Below are 15,628 nucleotides of genomic sequence, written 5' to 3' on the forward strand. Positions count from 1 at the left end.
GGGGAAGATGTGGGATGGTATTTAAATCACTCAAATGACTCAATAACTACCTTATATTTTGGTGTATAAGACGACCCTTGAAACACCCAAAAATTATGCCAAAATCAAGGGTCATCTTATAGGCCAGATACAAAAATGTGACCTTAAAATTCTCCTCAAAATACCACTCAATTGTTCCATAACCCACTCAAACCCCACCCTCCAACAAATTTTTAATTTGTATATTAGAAATAAATTTTTATAGCAAAGAAAGCACATCTCAAACCTTTCAAAATCACTATCACTATCTCGTCCGAGGCAAAGAACTCGGCAAGTACATCTGGAGTCTCATACATGTCCCAGTTTGAATCTGACGAGTCGGCTTCCACTTCATCATCCGTGTCCCACAATAAATCATCCTCTGTACCATCTATTGCTCTAGAGATACTGCACTGTTTGAAAGATTTTATTATAGTCTCTGCTTCCACTTTGTCCCATGCTTTGATCACAAAATCACACAGCACATCAAATGATGCAGCAGACATTGCCCTGCCTTTTATAAAGGATTTTTCAGCATTTGTCATGCAATTACTCCATTCTTCACGTGAATGATCTTTAAATGGGTTGTTGAAGCAGACATCTAGTGGTTCCAATAGGTAAGTCAAACCACCTGGTATTACATCAATCACACTATTATTTAGTGCTCATCTATTTTTAGTGTTCTCAGTTAAATGGCTGCGATACATATCCCAGACCAGCAAATGCCATTCTTTGCCTATGCAGCCTGTTACACACATTTTACACCATTTTCATCCTTCCATCCATGTTCATCAAAATGCACAAAAACACCTGGTGACAATGTTATTTTCGGTTTAATTTTGCGTTTGAAGATTACCATGGGCTTTAACTTTGTCCTGTCGGCCATGCACGATAACACCACGGTAAACCTGGTCCTGTATTTCTGGTTTGCAGTCTTAACACCTTTCCATTCCACCATTTTATGGTCTACCATGTCGAAATTCATGGAGGTTTCATCCATGATTCCGATATTTGCCAATGGAAACTGGTGTTTCTGCTGTCGATGTATAATAAACTTTTGAAAACTGATAAGTTTATGATCAAGATCTTTTAGTAGTTTCTGAGAAATTTTTGCTTTTCGTCATATTACCAGATTTTTCCTGTTCATGAAACGGCTGCACCAGCCTACTGTTGCCTCAAAATCCCTACTGTACTCTGGCTTCAAACTTGCCCAGTCAGTGCATATGCTCTGATTATATTTCGGATGACTATGTAGTGATCTTTTTTCTGTTCGAGTACCCATTATCCAATGTGATTTTTCATCTCTGGAAAACGAGTGATTCCTCTTCTCAGCAAACATTGTTTCTTTGGTATTTTTCTTTCTCCACTCCCTTACCATCTTCTCAGTTATGTCAAATGTCAAATGTCCTTGCAGCACCGCAAATGGTAGATTCCTTGGCCACTTTAATGACTTTTAATTTAAAACTTGCTTCATTTTGCTGGAGGCTCCAAGATAACACCCACCTTCTGGCCACGCCCAACAGCTCAGTCAACACATCTTTTTGGCAGGCCATCTCATACACCCGATAAATGATATAACTATGAAATTCAGGCTGGAATTGGTGACCCATCTTATCTGATTGTCATCTTTAAAATATACATTATATAGACATTCATAATGGACTTAGGTTGGTCTCTGATACCGGTGGACACCTTTTCTCTATGTGTGTGAGACTTAAATACTTCTTCTTTGGCTTGGCTTCGCGGATGAAGATTTATGGAGGGGGTAAATGTCCACGTCAGCTGCAGGCTCGTTTGTGGCTGACAAGTCCGATGCGGGACAGGCAGACACGGTTGCAGCGGTTGCAAGGGAAAATTGGTTGGTTGGGGTGGATGTTGGGTTTTTCCTCCTTTGTCTTTTGTCAGTGAGGTGGGAGACTAAATACTAAATACTAAAGCAGGCACATTGGGCAGAAGCGTCCTCGATACCAGTGACTGCTTACCCTACCACATTCTCCCACACATGTACACCACTCACAGACAGGGACTTTCAAACACACTACCGATTCCCTGTAACAACGGGGAGTACACACTGCAAACACTGATCTAGCGGAGTACCACAGCCCACCTTACCCACTACTCCACCTCCAACATCCCCAGTAGTGAACTGTTGTGGAGCAGTGTTCATGGCCAGGACCAAGAGACATGTGTTAGAATTTATATTGTTCTGAAGCTAGCGTCTGGCCATTGATGATGCTGAATCATTTGAATGAGCCAACGGTAAGGTGTGCACTAATGGGTGGCCAAAGTCCAAGTTTGATTGGAAGGTGATGTAACTTCCAACTAGGTTCCAGACAGGGAGGTCACATGATCCTCTGCAATCTACATAAAACAGATGCTGAATTGGAATGCAATTAAATCTTGATCACTTGGGATTGATAAGTTTGGTCAAAGTGTTGTTAAACATAGAACATATAAATTTATAGCACAGTACAGGCCTTTTGGTCCATAGTGTTGCCAATTTAATAACCTACTCTGACAACTGCCTAGAATTTCTCTACTGCATAACGCTCATTTTTCTCAGTTCTATGCACACATCTAAATCTCCTAAAAAATCCTATTGTCCCTGCCTCACTGCTACTTCTGGCAGTGCATTCCAAGCCCCCTCCACCCTCTGTGTGAAGAATGTACCTCTTACATTCCCCCCTGCATTTACTCCCAACCACCTTAAATCTATGCCCCTTACATGAGCCATTTCAGCCCTGGGAATAAGCCCTTGGCCACCCACATAATCATGTACATGATAGTAAATTGTGATTCAGATTCTGATCCAAGGCCTCTTGTACACTGCTCTCAGGTAAAACTTCATCGTCTGCCACTCCAAGTAGAAAGACCAAGTTCAATCAACCTTTCCTTATGAGGCACACCCTCCAATCCAGGCAACATCTTCGTACATCTCCTCCGCATCCTCTCCATATCTTTCCTGCAATGAGATGATGAGAACTGAACACAATATTCCAAGTGGGGTCTAATCAAGGTTTTATATAACTAACATTACCTCATGGTTAATGAGGTCAACAAACCATACAACTTCTCAACAACACTGTGCCCTATGACACAGACCCCAAGATCTTTCATTACTATGTATAAAATGTAAAACACAAGGACATTAGAGACCAACATGGAAATTTTATTGTATGTATGTGTTTATCCTTTTTGTAAGCTTAATTTGATAATTCATAGGCCCATTCCCCATTTTTGTGTTCATATTGTTAGTTAACTTTCAAATACTTTTCATTGCCCCTCGAAGTAGATGATGACATTCTTTTTTCATTCCAGTTCCTGATATGTCCATGTAATGTTGTGGCCACACTCTTCTTGAAAGAAACCATCTGTTCCTTTAATGGTAATAAATATGGGTCTTCTAATGACCAATTTAGGAGCCATGAAAATAGCCTATCTCTATTTATGACACCTCCTGTGTTATTATGTAATACGCTCTCATGTTATTAATACAGTCCTGAAATGTTCACAATCACCTCTGCAAATTGATAGCCTCATGAGATTTCAAGTTTGTAAGAGAGACCTCCAGAGGGGACCCAAAAATGGTACAGAAAAGAGAGGCACGGTTCATTATGAATGTAACATTAAGTGGTCAAATCCATATTAATGCTTCTCGATTCAGGCTTTATGAGGCATTGTTTGGGTCACAAAAGGAGGGCGGTGTGCATTTCTGGCTACCACACTGCAGGAAGGAAATGATAGCACTGGAGGCAGGTAAGCTGCCTGGGATGGAATGTCTCGGTTACAAGGAGGGACTGGAGAGGCATGGCCCATTTCCCCTGGATTGCAAGAGACTGAGGGGGGAATTGAACAGAGGGAACGAATATAAAATTATGAGGGACATAGATATGGGAAGCTGTTCCGCATGACAGAGATGTTTACAACCAGATGAGGTGACGATTAGAGGGGCTTGTGAAGTATAGTTCACCCAGAGGGTGTCGCATCCATAGAAGGAGCTACTAGAGGGTGTTGTAGAGGTGGGGTACAAATGCAGCATTTCAAATGAACACACCATGGTGTGCAAATGGAAAAATGGCACAGTCCCCCAACTACAGAAAGTTGTGAACACATCTCAGCCAAACACTCAAACCAACCTCCCCTCCATCAACTCTTGCTTCACTGGAAGTGATGCCAACATAGTAAAGTACTCATTCCACCCACATCATTCTCTCCTCATAACCCCCCCCCCCCCACCACCCCCTCAACCCCCTGTCAAGCAGAAGATGTAAGTTTGAAAGCACGCACCACCAGATTCAATGGGCAGCACAGTTAGCAAAGCATTTAGCACAACGACTTTACAGGGCTAGCAATTGGGACGTGGGTTCGAATCCTCCACTGTCTGTAAGGAGTTTGTACATTCTCCCTGTTTCTGTGTGGGTTTTCCCCTGGGGCTCTGGTTTCCTCCCTCCATTTGAAATTTATCAGGGTTTTTTAGTTTAATGAGGTGTAAATTGGGTGGCATGGACTTGTGGGCCGAAATGACGTGTTACCGTGCTGAATGTCTGTGATAGTATGGGACCCTATCACCACTTTATATATTTGTATATATTTGCATGTAGCGATAGTGATTGGCTGAGAACCATAGCCACACCTACTGGCAGGTCATAAAGGGCTACTCCTAACCAGACCCAGGTCAGTCCGGAATGATCGACCTCGATGTACTACGCTCCAGTCTTTTGTTAATAAAAGCCTTGGCTTTAGTCAACAAGTCTTTGAGTCATTCAACGTGCTACAATGTCTAAATTTAAACAAATCAAATTAAAGACAGTTTCTTTCCTGCTGTTATCAGACTATTGAACTCATTAGTAAAAAACGATACCCTTCCACTGTTTATCTGTACTTTTGTCTTTAACACTATATCCTGCACTTTTTAAAAATTCTGTGTTATGTTCGAGTTTATGCCTCCATTCCCATCTCATCCATGTACTTGTCTAAATTAAAATTAAAATTAAACCTGTATTCACCACTTCATCTGGCAGCTCATTCCATGCTCCCACCACTCTCTATGTGAAGAAATTCCCCAACAGAGGGACCTTTGGATTCAAATCCATACATCCCTCAAGGTTGCCACACAGGTCAATAGGATAGTTAAGAAGGCCTATGGGAAGCTGGGCTTCATTAACAGGGGGATTGAGTCCAGGAGCAGAGAGATCATGTTACAACTCTACAAATCTCTGGTAAGAGTATTGTATTCAATTCTGGTCACCTCATTATAGGATGGATGTGGAAGCTATGAAGAGGGTGCAGAGGAGATTTACCAGGATGTTGCCTGGATTGGAAAACAAATTTTATGAGGCCAGGTTAGCAGAGCTGGGACTTGTCTCTTTGGAGACAATAGAGGTCTTCAAGATTTTGAGAGTCATAGATAGGTTGGACAGTCAGCACCAGTTTCCCGGGGTAGGATCAGCAAACACCAGAGGACATGTTTATGAAGTGAAGGAGGGATGTTTAGAGGAGACATCAGGGATAAGTTTTTTTTACACACAGAGTTGTGGGTGCCTGGAATGCCTTGCCGGGGACGGTGGTGGAGGTTGAAACATTAGGGGCATTTAAGAGACTCTTAGACAGGCAAATGGATGAAAGAAAAATAGAGGGCTATGACTGGTCATCCAGAACAGAACATGGACCTATGTTGGGGAGTACCTTTAATTTGACTTTGGACATGCAGCTCTGTGGACTACTTTAAATTGTAGGAGGGAGTGGCGATCACATAAAGATGAAGTATTAACCAATTTGAAAATTACATTCCAAGTTTCTTCAGAGATTAAATGGTGTAGTTCCCATTCTCAGGCTCTTTTAATTTTATCTAAAGGAGCCTCTTTTCTTCGCAGAAACATGACATAAATGTTAAATATTGAACCATTATAAAAAGGTTGTAAATTAAAAATTACATCTATTAAATTCTTATAAGTGCTCATAGGAAATGTATGTAATTGAGATTGCAAAAAAAATCTCTAATCCATAAATAACGGAAAAAAATGTGTATTTGGAAAATCTATATTTAACTGACAGTTGTTCAGAAGAAGCAAGACTTCCTTCAATAAATAAATCTTTAAAACATTTAATGCCTAATCGATACCATTATTGTCAGAAATAAAACTTCTCACACATGAGTCTCTTTAAAACTGATGACACGACAAGCTTTATTTACAAGTCTGCAGAGTTGGACTCAACTGGTTTCTCACCAGTTAAGCCCCGATACATACAGTGCATTGATTTTTATACCCTTATTGTTTGCCCTTCCCCTTCTTATTAATACTGTTTTAATTGGTTAGTATTACAAAAGCATTCTAAGTATAACTGCATTTTTAATTATCACGTTCGTTACGTACGCTGTGAACTCTACATACACTAAATTCTGTTTCTCACCCTTCTTATCAATCCTTTGTCTCCTGCATGTCTCTCACTATGACCATGAAAAGATAGGTTTAAAAAAACATATTCAGCAGATCCTTTTGTCCTTGACTGCTAGTAAACTCCCTGTCCGTTCTGGCTTCCCTGTTTATGATTAATCATCACATTTTAACTTAAGTCATTTTAACCTAAATTCTCTATATAACAATTATTTAAAAGATATGTCAATCATGGAAGGTTTAGAAAAAAAAGACTAGAAAGAGAAAATATCAAAAACCCAAAATGTTTTCTAAATTGTATCCAGATCCTCAAAGTATGTTTAACCAATAGGTTATCTGTTCATTTATTTAAAGATGCAGGAAGTGAGGATCCAAGAAGGGAAATAATAGAAAATTTGGTAACAAAATTAGATTCCAAAGAGACCTATATTGGACAATCTTCATGGTTAATATAATATGACCAAAATGTAAGATTTTGTATATTGATTGACCAATAATAGAACCTAAAGTTGGGAAGGATAAACATCCATTCTTTTTAAGTTTTTGTAAATGGACTTTGTTTAGGTGAGGATGATTATTCTTCCATATATTAGAAGACAAGAATGAGTCAAGGGAATAAAAAAAAGACAGGAATAAATACAGGCAAAGCCTGAAAAAGGTATATAAATTGAGGTAATATATTCATTTCAATAGGGTTGATTTGGCCAACCAATTATTAAAAAAAAGGGGCGACCAATTTGATAATTGTTCCACTCACATGTTTGATTAATATGAGAACATTTTCTTTGAATAAGTTTTTATAGCCTCTTGGCAATTGTTATACCCAAATAAGTAAATTGATTTCTTACAATTTTAACGGGGAGATGAGTATTTATTGGTGCCAAATTATTCAAAGGAAAAAAAACTCAGCCTTATGTAAATTTAATTTATAACTTGAAAACTGACTAAAATTATAAATTAAAGAAAGCATAGAAGGCAATGAAGTCTCAAGATTAGAAATAAGTAGCAATAACTCATCAGCATAAAGCAAAACGTTATGGGTAGCACCCTTCCTTAAAATACTAGTAGTATCATTAGATTCTCGAAAAGCAATAGCTAAGGGTTCTAAGGCCATGGACTTAAAGGGCATCCTTGTCTGATTCCACACTAAAGTTTAAATGTTTTAGAATGCTGAAAATTATTAAGAACACAGACAGAAGGTGGTGGATATAGAAACTTAATCCACTGAATAAAATCATCCCCAAAATTAAATAAAGCCAACTTATTCAAAGTGGCTGGTTTAGGAGATGAATAATCTAAAACTGGGTGTAACAAACAGTTAAAGCCTTCTCCCATCATCATACAATAAAGACTCAAATCAGGCAAGAGTGAAATTTTTTTAAAAATCCAGAGTCATCCACATTTCTTCTTCTTTGGCTTGGCTTCGCGGACGAAGATTTATGGAGGGGGTAAAAAGTCCACGTCAGCTGCAGGCTCGTTTGTGGCTGACAAGTCCGATGCGGGACAGGCAGACACGATTGCAGCGGTTGCAAGGGAAAATTGGTTGGTTGGGGTTGGGTGTTGGGTTTTTCCTCCTTTGCCTTTTGTCAGTGAGGTGGGCTCTGTGGTCTTCTTCAAAGGAGGTTGCTGCCCGCCAAACTGTGAGGCGCCAAGATGCACGGTTTGAGGCGTTATCAGCCCACTGGCGGTGGTCAATGTGGCAGGCACCAAGAGATTTCTTTAGGCAGTCCTTGTACCTTTTCTTTGGTGCACCTCTGTCACGGTGGCCAGTGGAGAGCTCGCCATATAACACGATCTTGGGAAGGCGATGGTCCTCCATTCTGGAGACGTGACCCATCCAGCGCAGCTGGATCTTCAGCAGCGTGGACTCGATGCTGTCGACCTCTGCCATCTCGAGTACTTCGACATTAGGGGTGTAAGCGCTCCAATGGATGTTGAGGATGGAGCGGAGACAACGCTGGTGGAAGCGTTCTAGGACCCGTAGGTGATGCCGGTAGAGGACCCATGATTCGGAGCCGAACAGGAGTGTGGGTATGACAACGGCTCTGTATACGCTTATCTTTGTGAGGTTTTTCAGTTGGTTGTTTTTCCAGACTCTTTTGTGTAGTCTTCCAAAGGCGCTATTTGCCTTGGCGAGTCTGTTGTCTATCTCATTGTCGATCCTTGCATCTGATGAAATGGTGCAGCCGAGATAGGTAAACTGGTTGACCGTTTTGAGTTTTGTGTGCCCGATGGAGATGTGGGGGGGCTGATAGTCATGGTGGGGAGCTGGCTGATGGAGGACCTCAGTTTTCTTCAGGCTGACTTCCAGGCCAAACATTTTGGCAGTTTCTGCAAAGCAGGACGTCAAGCGCTGAAGAGCTGGCTCTGAATGGGCAACTAAAGCGGCATCGTCTGCAAAGAGTAGTTCACGGACAAGTTTCTCTTGTGTCTTGGTGTGAGCTTGCAGGTGCCTCAGATTGAAGAGACTGCCATCCGTGCGGTACCGGATGTAAACAGCGTCTTCATTGTTGGGGTCTTTCATGGCTTGGTTCAGCATCATGCTGAAGAAGATTGAAAAGAGGGTTGGTGCGAGAACACAGCCTTGCTTCACGCCATTGTTAATGGAGAAGGGTTCAGAGAGCTCATTGCTGTATCTGACCCGACCTTGTTGGTTTTCGTGCAGTTGGATAATGATGTTGAGGAACTTTGGGGGGCATCCGATGCGCTCTAGTATTTGCCAAAGCCCTTTCCTGCTCACGGTGTCGAAGGCTTTGGTGAGGTCAACAAAGGTGATGTAGATTTGGGGCATAAATATTAGCAAACACCATTAATTTATTATACAATTTCCCTGCCACAATAACAATGCCACAATTTGTATCTGAGGCAACATTATGTTGAACAAAGGGTCTATAGAAATTGATAGCCCTCTGGGTTTGGCCTGAAATGAGTGAAAATGCAGTCATTTCCATCTTCTAAAAAGATGTACTTTATCACTGTTACATATGTGTTTCTTGCAAAAATATAATTGGAATCTTAAGTTTTGTAGCATAAGCAAAAATCTTGTTTGTTTTACAGGATGATTCAAACCTTTATCGTTAAAACTAAGTAACTGATTTACTTGATATATTTTTACTCTAAAGAATAAGAAGCTAACAAATAGGGAACTTGTATCAAACATAATAAGCATTGAAAGTGAAGTAGCAGAAAATAGGTGTGATTATACCAAGCCAAAACATCTTTGTAAGAAATATTAACATTCTTCCCTCCACCCAAAGCCAGAAAGCCGATCAAATGACCGATAGCATGCAGCTAAGTAAATTAACCATTCACAAAATAATTCCTGCTGGCAAAACTCCAATATTATAATGAAACCTTGAATGTCTTCCAAATGAGACAAAATAAAGCTAGTGCAGGTAATGCCAAGAACAGAGGCAGATATAGAATTGTTTCCATAATAAAACACCACACATTGCCAATTAGCAAGAGAAAAAACCTTGAAGTAAGGAAAACACACTATTATAATATTAATTTAAATAGTTATTTAAGTATCAGAGAGCTTAAGATTTGATAAACTAAATGATTTAAATATCAAAATTAAACTCTGATCAAAATGTATAAACACTGAGGCATCAACTCACATAAACCTTATTCTATTAATTAAGCATTAAAATATTCAAGAAGTAAATCAGCTACATAGAATTAGAGAAACAGTTACTAAGTAGGGCAAATATTTTTCCAAGAATTTCTAGGCTTCTGCAATGGTATAAAACCATTTCTTAGAATTGTCCTTCAGTGTAATATAAAGGCAGGCTGGAAAAAGCAGAGCAGGCTTTAAAACTTGATTGTAGCATTCTGACATAATCTTTTTGTATTTAACATGTTCACTCCTAACCTCAGATGAGTAGTCCTCGATGACATCAATCTTCTGGCCTTTTTAATCAATTCTTCCACTGTGAAGAGCTTCACACGGTAAAAGCTTCTTAGTTTGAAATTCATGAAAGTAGACTATAACCGAAAGAGGTCTCTAACTGGGAGCTGCTTTAGGAATCAACAACCTATGTACATGATCAATTGCTGGAAGATTCAACAGAACGGCAGATCCAAACAATTCAGCCAGAAAATTTGCAAAATATTTAGTAGGCTGGCCATTCTCAGTTGACTCTTCCAAGCCCAGAATTCATATGTTATTCTTCTGCTTCTGCTTTCTAAATTAATAATCTTGCATTTATTTTTCATTAGTCTTTGATAAGTTTTTACCAAACATTTGCATATCATCCATTCTTCCATCCAAAGCATTTGTGAGTTCTTCTCATCTTGAATACGCTTATCATGTCCTTCTAAAATTTTTTTTAAAAAGAATTCAGTTTCACATCCATCTCCTCAAATTCAATTCTGAATTCATTTCTGAATTGTTATAATTCACTATAGGATTCTTTTTGATGTTGTCAAAGCAAATCCATGATAGACTCCAAAGACACAGGTCTTCTTTTCTAGTAGCGTTACTCCTTGTAGCCATTTTAAGGAAAGTTACAATTGTTAATCCAGTTAAATTCAGCAATATAAAGTTTAATAATTAAAATTTAAAAAGGTTGGAAACAGTAAGGTAAATTGATGGAGTAGCAGCTTTTATAAGTTGTTCCAATGATCAGCAGGAAGAATCATTCAGCCAATTTCAAATCCATTTTACAACCTCTCAATGGATATCTAGTATCTGAACCTTCTGAACTAACCTCCCATGTGGGACCTTGTCAAAAGCCTTACTAAAGTCCACGTAGACAACATCCACAGCCTTTCCTTCACCTACTTTCTTGGTAACTGTTACAAGATCAAACCAGCAACCACAAAGAAGGCATATCACACAGGGGTAAAGATGAACAGTTACATTATTAACAAAAAATCACCTTCAAACTTTAATTCAAAACACCCCCTTTTATAACAATGTCCACTGGCTTCTATGCAAATTTCTATAAGTGTAAAACTAATAAATTCTTCAGCCTAAATATAATATATGTAATTAAAGTCTAAATTATATTTCCAAGCAGCCCACAGAAAAACTTAGACACAAAACAAACATAAAACACACAAGAGTCACAAAACTTCGATCTCTACTGAAGCAAAGATCATAAACAAAATTCAGTTTGTTTGGTAAACTGAAGCTAAAAGATCTTTGAGAGAGAGAGAGAGAGAGAGAGAGAGAGAGAGAGAGAGAGAGAGAGAGAGAGAGAGAGAGAGAGAGAGAGCACAAAATTTGAAGTTGTCTTCTTGTGTTGCTTGCAGAGCAAGGAACCACTGGCTTGGTTCGGATCCTTCTGACTACCTTTGGAATGTTCATCCCTTTTAAAATGCCCAACATTCTAAACTGCCTCCCAGTCAATGACTCTGCTTGGGCCTCCTTCCACTTCACTGCCACAACCAGTGATGGTTTGTCTTCCAAGTCCAGAAATTTCTAGATCATCTGCACATGCCCAGTTCATCTCCCACTCTCTCAGCAGTCCACCATCACCTTGGCTCTCTAAGGCAAACTGTCACTTTCCAACACAAAACCACACAACACATCAGCCAATACACAACACAGAACTCTGTAATAGTAACTCCTCGAAAAAAATCTATAAGATCCGCTAAACACAATCTTCCATGGACAAAGCAATGCTTAATCAGCCCTTGACTGAAGAACACTGTTTCATCCAATTGAATGATTCAGGGTCAGCCCCAAGGCAGGGGAGGGGGGCTTTCATGAGATTTCCCCCCCAAGTAAGTTCCAGTACATCCCATACGCTTGCGTCCATTGCTCACTGCCAGACCAGCCCCTGTCCCCGCCCTCATCACTAGTGTGCGTCAAGCGTCACTAGCGTCTGTATTAATGACAACTTTTTGTCTAGATTATAGCAGGCAGAAGGCAATTTCATGTAATATTGCATGTCCTGTACTATTACTTGACAATAAAGGAATTTTGAATCTTGAAGGGTCTTCAACCTGGGCTTTGCATCTATTGCTCTTGCCACAGATATGATTGGATGAGTATTTCCAGCATACTCTGTTTTCATTACACAAGAATGTTGCCAAGATGGAGCTAAATACCAAATGTCATTGGGAAAGTACGTTTCCAGCTGGGAACTATTGTAGAATTCGATGAGGAGCAAACATGTCACAGAGTCAAGGAAAGAGATAGCGTGGAAACAGGCCCTTTCCACTCATTGTGTCTTGTTGCAACTACCAACCAAACACGATTCCCCTTATCCTTACCCACCACTCCACCAGCCTCTGCATCCAACACAATTTTCTCTGGAATTTATAGCACTCACAACAGGATCCCACTACCAGACACTTCTTCCCCTCTCCTCCCCCTCTGCCTAAGGACTGCTCCATCCATGTCTCCCTCATGCACTCATCCCTCCCCACTAATCACTGCCCCCCCCCCCCAGCCAGCACCTTCCACTGTGGCCACAGGAGGTGCAATATTTGCACCCACACCTCTTCCCTCACCACAGTTTGGGGGTCCAAACTGGCCTTTCAAGTGGGAGATTCCTTTGCTGAATACTCCCGCTCTGTCTGCGCCAGTAACAGGGACCTCCCAGTGACCAGCTCTTTCAGTCCTGCATCACACTCCCATGCTCACATGTCTGTCCATGGCCTCATGTACCATCCCACCAAGGCCACCTGTGAATCGGAGGAACAACACTAATTTTCCAACTGGGATCTCCAGCTGGATGGCATTAACATTGACTTCTCCAGTTTCTGCTAACCTGCTCTCCTCTTCCCCCACCCTTCCATTGCCCCTAACTTCTTTCCCTCAGCTCTCCACAACCTTTCCCTCTCTATTCACCAGGCCATCCCTCCTCCCCCCCCCCCCCCCCCCCCGTTTGCTGCAGTGCCCTCCCTCCCTTCTCCACCTATGATCTCTTGCCTTTGCGACCATGCTCCTCCCCCCACACCTCACCCCTTACCCTTTTCTTTGGATGCCTGCCGACATTTGTCTATACTTTGATGAAGGGCTCAAGACTGAAACGTTGGATATGTATCTTTATTACTGCAGTATAAAGTACCCAGTTTCACTTGCTGAGTTGCTCCAGCATTGTTTTTAACTTTAACCACCCATTCACATTTATCCCAGTTTTTACCCTTCTTACATTCTCTTCAGCTTTGCCCAGCCCCTACCACTCGGAAAACTTGCAGTTTCCAATTAACCAGTCAACCCATTTGTCTTTGGAAAGTGGGAAACCCATGTGATGGCTGGGAGAACATGCAGACTCCAAACGGAGAGCACCAGAAGTCAGGATTGAACCTAGTTCTCTGGTGTAGGGAGGCAGCAGCCATCGCAATCTGAAGATGGAGCAGGACGAAAGTGTTAAATCGACCTATAGGCTGAAAATGACAATTGAATGTGACAACCATCTCTGTGGGAAGACAATTAGAGATAGGTTCTTGGTTAGTTAGGGTAGCAAAGGATATGGGGCAGTGGGGTTGAGTGGGAAAATGGATCAGCTCATGATTGAATGGCGGGGCAGACTTGATGGGCTGAATAGCCTATATCTCCTCTTATGTCATAGCCTTGTATCATTCAAATACAGTTATTACAATCCTTAAACCAGAGCAAATATCTTCCACAGGCCCGGCTGCCGTTTCCTTAAGATAGATGAGGACTTCTTACTGATAAGAATTACGTTTGCTATTTCTCTGAGCTTGTTCCAGATGAGGTTTGACTGGTGCTAACTTAATGACAGGATAGGGAAATTGATTGCATTTTATTTAACTTGTTCTTGATTTGAGAGATGGAAAAAATAAGGAAACAATAAAGTAAGCAATCTATAGAACCTTCTCCAAAAGAAATATTTCATATGGAAAGAGTCTTCTGAAGGCAACGTCACAGAACTGGTAAAAATTGAAAACATGGACATGTTTGGGTCATTTCCATAGCTGTAATTTGAACCATTGTTGCTATGAATAATTCAGTCATACTAAATCATCCCAATTCTGGCAAATCTTTAAAAAAAATCCTCAAATATATTATTCTTTTAATGCATTGCAGGTGATGCTTGCACAGTGAAGGATCACAACAGTTGTAATGTGACTCTTCAGTACTTAACCACCATTTACCCAGCATTTAAAGAGTGCAGCTGTCTTAAAGATAAATCATGCAACTTTTTCGGACAACTTGGAACACAGTGCAGCAGCCAAGAAGGTAATGCAGCACACAGAAATGCATAATGAGGAGGGATCAATGCACTTGCAAACAGACTGGCATACGACTATTTTTTTTGAAACCCCTATCAAATGGAAAAATGAGGTTATGGATTTGCAAAGAATTAACACCTGGTTAAGAATTGCAGACCAGACTTAGCAGAAGCTTGGATAAGTGTTGATTCTGGAACAGCACCAATCTGGGGGGGAAAAAAAGCACACCGCAGCTGAAAACTCTGCAAAGTGAGAGAGTAAATAGGGAATTCAGCAAAGTTCATTTCATATCAAGGGCGATAAATATACATATGGAACAAGTTATGAGGAAAAGGTGGTTGTTAAAAGGATAAGTCTTGAAGAAAAGAATGATTGAGAAGTCAAATTGGGATTAACTGAAAACAGGTGAAGTTACTTAAACAAATGTCCTTTTCTTGTTCTTTAAATATGGCAGAATTTGCCTTTTGGAAGGGGAAATCAAGAAGAAACTTTTTAAGCCAATATGTCTAAGATCTTAAACAGGTGCATCAAAGTTATCAATGCAATGTATTCATGTGTTTTAGATAACCTTTTAGTTGCGTTTGGCATTTGAACATTTATTCTCTTCCCTGCAGAACAGTCCAGGGCCCCTTCCATTAGCCCAGTGTTGCCACAAGAATGGAAACAACGTTTAAGAATGCTGAGTAGAAATAAAAGCAAAAGAAAGGACAACGAGTGTCCAGTGGCAAGGCGCAGCTGTCTACGGTCCACGAGTTGTGGTGCCATTTACGCAAAGTTTAAGAAGATGTGTCGGCCCAAGAAAGATAACTGCAGCATCCCAGCAGTAGGCCGGCAGTGTCTAACGGCTTGGAAAGCACTGAAGCAGACAAAGCTTTCCGGCTGCAGCTGCTCAATGCATGGAAGTCGAAAATGCTTGACAATACGAACCAGCCTTTCCAACAATGCGTGTGTACAAATTGCACAAAGAAGAGTCAACGCAAGCAGTGAGGAAAGAAGGAAAGAGAGATTTCCTGGTGGGGGCAAGAACTGACCTTCTAAGCCTTTGAGCTTTGATTCCTGCA

At 40.6% G+C, this 15,628-nt stretch overlaps 1 protein-coding gene across 1 annotated transcript in view; it reads left to right on the top strand.

The window, feature by feature from the left end:
• The first annotated feature begins 710 nt into the window (after nucleotides 1-710).
• gfral (GDNF family receptor alpha like) overlaps nucleotides 711-15,628 on the top strand; it is a 65,912-nt gene continuing 50,994 nt past the window's right edge. The window contains exons 1-7 of the mRNA XM_069888095.1: nucleotides 711-934; nucleotides 1,151-1,231; nucleotides 3,683-3,774; nucleotides 11,673-11,816; nucleotides 12,884-13,054; nucleotides 14,422-14,574; nucleotides 15,182-15,580. Of these exons, the coding sequence (XP_069744196.1) occupies nucleotides 711-934; nucleotides 1,151-1,231; nucleotides 3,683-3,774; nucleotides 11,673-11,816; nucleotides 12,884-13,054; nucleotides 14,422-14,574; nucleotides 15,182-15,580 (1,264 nt within the window). The remainder of the gene's footprint in view (nucleotides 935-1,150; nucleotides 1,232-3,682; nucleotides 3,775-11,672; nucleotides 11,817-12,883; nucleotides 13,055-14,421; nucleotides 14,575-15,181; nucleotides 15,581-15,628) is intronic.

Source organism: Narcine bancroftii, chromosome 6 (genome assembly GCF_036971445.1).
Source record: "Narcine bancroftii isolate sNarBan1 chromosome 6, sNarBan1.hap1, whole genome shotgun sequence".
Taxonomy (NCBI): domain Eukaryota; kingdom Metazoa; phylum Chordata; class Chondrichthyes; order Torpediniformes; family Narcinidae; genus Narcine; species Narcine bancroftii.